At 31.0% G+C, this 7,225-nt stretch overlaps 1 protein-coding gene across 6 annotated transcripts in view; it reads left to right on the forward strand.

Moving 5' to 3' along the window:
- LOC108685777 (ecdysone receptor) overlaps positions 1–7,225 on the forward strand; it is a 286,435-nt gene that overhangs the window by 221,915 nt on the left and 57,295 nt on the right. For all 6 annotated transcript variants that reach the window (XM_018190741.1, XM_018190746.1, XM_018190742.1 and 3 more), the window contains one exon: positions 6,490–6,947. In XM_018190741.1, the coding sequence (XP_018046230.1) occupies positions 6,490–6,947 (458 nt within the window). The remainder of the gene's footprint in view (positions 1–6,489; positions 6,948–7,225) is intronic.

Consider the following 7,225-nt stretch of genomic DNA (forward strand, 5'->3'; position numbering starts at 1 on the left):
ATGCATATACATATATAGTACATATATAGTATATATAATTCACATTGAATTATTTAAAGCATTAAAGATCCAGCTTTGATTAGTATAGACATTTAATTTCGAGTTTGTATTATTAATTTAATTACTATTACAGTTTCTGAATGTAAAGAAACCCGCAGTAAAAAGTATTTATTAGAAGAAGTGATATTTACTCAAGTATCATTTTGTTTTTGGACAATATTCCTCAGACAAAAGCTAAAAATAAAACTTTAGAAATAAATAAGAGAAGGTCGTTATAGACAGGAGAATTATCGAGAACGAGAGAGATAGGTTTGCAAACATAACACAGAAAGTAACAGGAAAATAGATAACAAGTGTATTTGAAAATTACAACTGACTTCTAGAAATTAAACTCGATAGATCTAATTTTCCAAGCTCGATATTCGGAAACAATAATAAAGCGTATTAATGCTGATTAAGCAATCGTATTAGATCTCATCAAATCTCAGCTCTACGAAAGAGCTAGAAACCTCGCGATTGGCAGCTCCACAATTACGGCAACATTCGTTTCACCCAACGCTCTTCGTTCTCCGATATCTTTATCACGACAACCTTAGGCTTATTCTCGGCAATTGATATCATAGAGAAGATCATCCTCTAATAATCTCGTGGCTCGGTCACAGTACGAGTGCCAGCTGGGAGTTTTCCGTGAATTCACGCAGGCCCTCCGACCCCTCCTCTAATCACGCGCCGATTGGCTCCTATCCGTCACGCGGCCTCGCGAATCATATAATATAAATTCTCACAGTCACAAATCAATTAGGACGCACAATATAGCTTGGAGCGGCACTCCTACGTCGCCTGCAGTTCCCGGATTATTCGGGCTGACTCGGAAAGTTCGGGGAAGCTTTGCTACTGTCTTGATCTCTAACTGATATCTTCCTCAGCCATTTGGTGTACCTGGAACTTTTTTCTTCTTTTCTAATTCTTTTCTATAATTTTCGTGCGATAAACTCAAAATGACAGTGTATTACAGCAAAACTCAAAATGACAGTGTATTACAAAAATATACGAAATTACACGACCTGTGTGTTCGGGCTCTTTGGGGAGGCGGCTCCCAATCTATTATCGTACCTTCTCTGTATAAGTGATCTTCTTTCTTCTGATAGTGGGTGAGACGACAAGATTACAAAACAACAATTCAGTCACCGAGCATAGTCCGCTGATGATATTAGATCTAATTGTAACACTAATTAAAAGAATAAGTTCGCAACAAATAAATTAATTAAATGAATAATTAACGCACATTCGTATGTGCGCTCGCATGCGCGCTCGCCCTCTGAAACATCTATTAAGGCACAATCACTTTAACACAATCAAATACGACCTATACCATATTTTTTTGCTATTTTTTGCTAATTTTTTGCTAATTTTTTGTTCTATTCCCGATTTTTTTACTCCAACCGATTCGCTAAAATTCATGATTGTGCCAGCTTAAGACTAAAATTAGCACAGCCACAAAGAAAAAAAGTAACAAATGAAAAATCAAGTACATATTCTTGGAAGACTATTTTTTGCTAATTTTTTGCTCAATTTCTGATTTTTTTGCTGAGCAAAAAATTCCGATTTGCAATATTCTTAGAGCAATTAATTCTACAAACATTTTAAGAACAAAATGAATTACAGCAATTAATTGCTTTAAGTGCTTTACTCTTGTATGCAAGCCAGCATAGCCATACTCTTAGTTGAATTTTTCGATTTAAACAATGAGCAAAAAATCAGAAATAGAGCAAAAAATTAGCAAAAAAGTGCGGTATAGATCGTGTTTGCTTGTGCTGAAGTGGCTGTGCCTACTTAATAGACGTCCTTCTGAGCCGGAAGGACGCAAAATTCCCTTCCTCCCCTCTCTCCGCAGACGATCCGCTAAAATTCACAGTATATATATATTAGACTGACAAGGAAAAAAAATTATTTTTCGACTTTTCTTTTTATACATTTGATCTGATGCGAAAATGGCTTATCCAGGTTTTAAATACTATATGTTTTTTTAATCGCTGAACACAATGCAATAATTTATTTAGCTCTACAATACACGCTTAAGAAATACAGCTCAATTAATGCGAAAATATGATTAAATTTTGAGATTTTCAAAATCGATTTTAATAGGATTCCATGCGTTCAAATAAGTCGTCCTCCTCAAATTGTAGGTCTGTTCATTCAGAACAAATCCAGTTGAAATGTTTCCGGGATCTCTTACAGGGCCTTCAAAAATTGTATTTGACTAGATAATACGATTTTAAGGATTGTAGAAAAAAATTCTTTTACAAGCTCTAAAGTATATCGCTTTGTGATCTTAACATTCTCAAATTAAATGTTTCAATTTGACGATAAAAAAATTCTCTATTAAGGTAATGAAATGAGTACATAATACAACGAAAATATGATTTAATTATTTGAAATAAATAATACAAAATAAGAACAGAGATAAAATGGAATTTCAATAGAATCAAAATATCTGTATCGTCATTGACGATACAGATAATTCACAATAAACTATCGAAAATTTTATAATAATGTAAATAGATTTCAAAAGAACACATTTACGTATTAAAGTGGTTTGTCCAAATATGGTGAAAAAATAAAATATCTTTAAAATTTATATAAAATTAATAGTTAAGTAATTAAAGTTAATAAATGTCTGTATGAAGTTTATCATGTAATTATTGAGTACAATCGGTCAGAAAATTATCTTTTCACTCGATGTTTAACATTGCGCTTATGGCGGCTGAGATGCGTTTGCACATTTATACATCGAAAGCTAATAATGTACAATACAGATCGATTTCAAAATTTGAGAAAAATTAATTTACCATTTGCTTAATTGTATGCCGCAAAGATAATGCTCTCGACCGTATGATATTGAAATATGATCGAATAAAAAAAATGTAATTTGGCTGTTTTTCGGCGCTTTATATTCGAGCTTGTAGACATGGCAACGTTACTCTTCAAACGTTAGCGTTCTGTATAAGTTATAATAAGTGTCCTTTATATCGCAATTGCTCGTTCATGGCTTATTACTGGATATTACAACAAATATTTACTTTCTAACCTAACAAGTCACGAATTATGAGTAAACATGCAACGTTGTCATATCTAAAACTTCTCTACGCTGATGAAATTAGTGTTTCTATTATTATTTTAATTTTATTATTATTTTAATTTTATTGAATTCATTTAAAAAGAGTGTAATAGAGTTTAAAAAATCAAGTTTTAAATTTTGTGCTACACTGTTTTTGATATAATCTTTTGATATAATCTTTTTATTAAAGATGTCAGTTTGATTAATATAGTCGAGTTAGAACCACCTTAAATTCTTGCGAATTTTACAATTTACTAAACCTTGCGAATTTTTCTGTTTTAAACATGATGGGAAAATCTGACTGTTATATTCCATTAATTGGAGTAAACATTGGAATCGCCCGAAATTGCTCGGTATCGTCCGGAGTCGATCGGCATCACCCGGCGTCACCCAAAATCGCCTGGAGTCGCCCAGCGTCCAAAGTTACTCGGAGTCGCCAGGCATCTCTCTTGAGTCGCCCGGCGTCACCCGGAGTCGTCAGGAATCGGCAGTCGTCGTCATTATCATTGTCACATCGTCTCTCTCTCTCTCTTTCTCTCTCACTTACTCATCACTCTGTCTCTGTTTATCTCATGTACATTGATAATTATTACATATGTATGTGCATTAATTCATTTATATTGCTAATTTTAATGTAATATTGTTTGAAAGAGGCATTGTGAAAGGCAGCTTAATGAATAAAAAACACTTGATATGTATGTGTCATACGTACGATTGGAAAAAAATCTGAAATAGTCTCTTTTCGGGACTCGACTTCCAAATCTTAGTATCGGCTGCACACAATTTATTCCGATTGATCGAAAGATACCGACATTATACTATAATAAAAATGTTTTTAGATTTTTTTGATTGTGTTTTAGTTTCTGAATAATTTTAATCTAAAGTTTGTTGATGTCAAAACTCCAGATAAAGCTATTGGTATCACGAATTTGGCAAAGGTACAAACATATACGTAATGACATTCTCATGTCAAACGTTTAAGCAGCTCGTTTTGTATTTTTATGCACTAATCGTGATGCTACCGCATTACTTGATTTTTTGAAAAATTTAGAGGTTTTTTTTGCTATGAAATGGAAGCTTTTGAACCATCACCACAATTTCGTCAAAGTTTAATCTTTGTTTGTAATTTTTCTAATATTTTCCCATCAGTTTGAAATTAATTTGCAAATTAATTTCAAGCTAAATTAATGAGAAAATATTAAAAATTGCAATTAAAGATCAGATTTTGAAATTATGCTTCTTTTAATGGGATTTTCAACATGTTTTCATTTAAAACCGTTTGCAAATAATCCAACATATCAAAAAATACAAGAAAACATGCATAAGAAAAGATCTCATTTAGACTAAAATTCGATATTTTTACCTTCCTTTAATTTCTATTTTTAGATATTAAATTTTAGATTTTCATTGTTCAAAAGTTACCAATATTTGAACATATCACTAGCATATTTGCATTTATGTTTATATATTTGCAAAAATAAAATATTTAATTTTGTAAATATTTAATATTGACTTTTGCACTTTCATGCACAACTAGGGCGTTAGTTTTAACTTATTTCAATCACTACAAACATATGAAATTTCGAACCGCAGATAAAAATAGAGAAACTAATAGAGAGAATTTTATCTTAAATTAATTGAAACATTTAGCGAACTTGTTCAAAAAGTGATAAAAACGATCAATTATATATGCGAGCAAAATGTGAGCGATCCAAAAAATGTTTTAATTTAATAAACAATTATTAGAGATAATATACCAAAGAATATTTAAAATTTTATCATAAACATACTGAAGATGACTCGATAGAGAATCGAAACGTTTATGCGTATAAATGTCATAACGAATATTATAAACATTAATTTGGAACGATTGTTTTTTCACAAGATCCAGTGTAAGCTTTCATGCTCTTCATACAAAAGAATTAAAATATTTAAACAAATGCTTGAGCAGAAATTGAACTTCGTGCGGATCTAATCATGAGATAAAAAAGTTGTGTCTTATCTAGTCACTGGTTAGTATTCTTCTAACTAGCTGCTAGAAATGTAACACTCACTTCTCTCTCGCTGTACAAAAAAAATTAACTAACAGCTAGACAAAATGTAACAGAGTCATAAAAATTTATAGTTGTCATAACTATGCATAATTATTCTATATCTTTATTATTCCATTGAATGCTAAAAAAAAATAGAAGAGACTTGTTGACTTATGTCACTAAATAGAAGGTATCTATATTGTATCAAATATATCGTACAATAATATTAATTCTTAATGCTATGACAAATAATAATATTGTGTACGATGTAGAACTATTAAACATGAGAACTATTAAACATTTTATTTACTTTTATTTTGGAGCCTAATTTTAAAGATTTTAAAGATTTACGTTCAAAACATAGTTTTGTCGTTTTATAATATGGGTAAGAAATCTTATAATACTTTTTGTTCTATCCTGTATGTTTTTATTTATTTATGAGAAATAAAATTTCGCCACATCCATCTATCGGCGATGTTAATATGTTATATTAATATGTTATGTTAATATGTTATATGATATGTTAATATGTTATATTAATATATTATGTTAAAATGTGTTTGATTTAGTGTAGATGCGAAACTAAAAATTTGCCGACAATATATTGATTTAATAAATTTTTTTACGAATTGTATCACATATACATTGACAGTATCCATATTATTTTGATGCTAACACTCAGTACACTGTTTTTAACAATTTCAGCATAGATACGGTATTGAAAATCTACTGACAGTATACTGGTTTAGTATAAATGCTGAACATATTTCTTTTGCCAATTTCAATATGAATATGATATTAGTAATCTATCAGCGATATACCATTTTAATACTGACACCTGACATATTATCTTAATTTTGTACGGACATTATTCTGAAAATATTTAATGATAATATATCAGTCTAAACTACTATTCAATACTAGAGATGTTCTAATCTTCAAAAGATCGAGCTTCCCAAATAACAAGAACGATTTTAAATCGATTTTTTGTTAAACAATCGCTTCTTTTTCTTAACAAAGAAAATATTTTTTTTATAAAGAGTGATTTTTTGCAAAAATTTATTTTTAGCTAATCGATCCGAAGATCGCACATTCAATAACGATTCACCCATTAGTCGATAATATTTTTTAATGCTGATCAGAGCCAGAAAATATGGAACTCGTTTTCTGGTGCATGATCAATACTTTGCCAATATTCAATACTAATATATGAAATTCTCATGTGTGTTATCAATAATTCCATTCTATCATTGTAATCAGTCACATCATATAATCAATTCATTTAAATACAACTAAGTCCTTGTCACTATAATAAATAAATTTCTATTTTAATTTCAGGAAGGGATGAACTATCTCAACCAGGTTCAATAAACGGCTACGGAAATAATTCAGGAGGAAGTGGCGGCGGCGGTGGCGGAGGTGGCGGTAATAGCAGTGGTGGCAGCGGTGGCGGAGGCAACGGGGTTGGAAGTGGTGAAGGACCTGATGCAAAGAAAAGAAAAGGTCCCACACCTCGACAACAAGAAGAATTGTGCCTTGTATGTGGCGATCGTGCGTCTGGTTATCATTATAACGCCCTTACATGCGAAGGCTGCAAAGGTTTTTTCAGACGAAGCATTACTAGGAACGCTGTATATCAGTGCAAATACGGCAATGGCTGCGAGATCGACATGTATATGCGCCGCAAGTGCCAGGAATGCAGACTAAAGAAGTGTTTAACGGTTGGCATGAGGCCGGAATGTGTTGTGCCAGAGTATCAATGTGCGGTAAAAAGAAAAGAGAAAAAAGCGCAAAAGGTAGATATCATATTACCCTATACATTTTTTCTGAGAATTATTTTTATAAATTTGAAATATTTTTCTTCAGCAAGTAGTTGATGCAAAACATCTAATACTACGAATTTTACTGTAAAATATAAAATACTTTATATATAAAAAGTATTATCCACAAAATATTTATTTTTTGAACTTATCTTAATTCTTTTATATAAAATAATGCAATAAATCGTTTAGTATAAAGAAAGTACATATTCAATTAAAAAAAGTTATAATTTGCAATGTATTTGTATATTTTT

Source organism: Atta colombica, unplaced genomic scaffold (assembly GCF_001594045.1).
Source record: "Atta colombica isolate Treedump-2 unplaced genomic scaffold, Acol1.0 scaffold157, whole genome shotgun sequence".
NCBI lineage: Eukaryota > Metazoa > Arthropoda > Insecta > Hymenoptera > Formicidae > Atta > Atta colombica.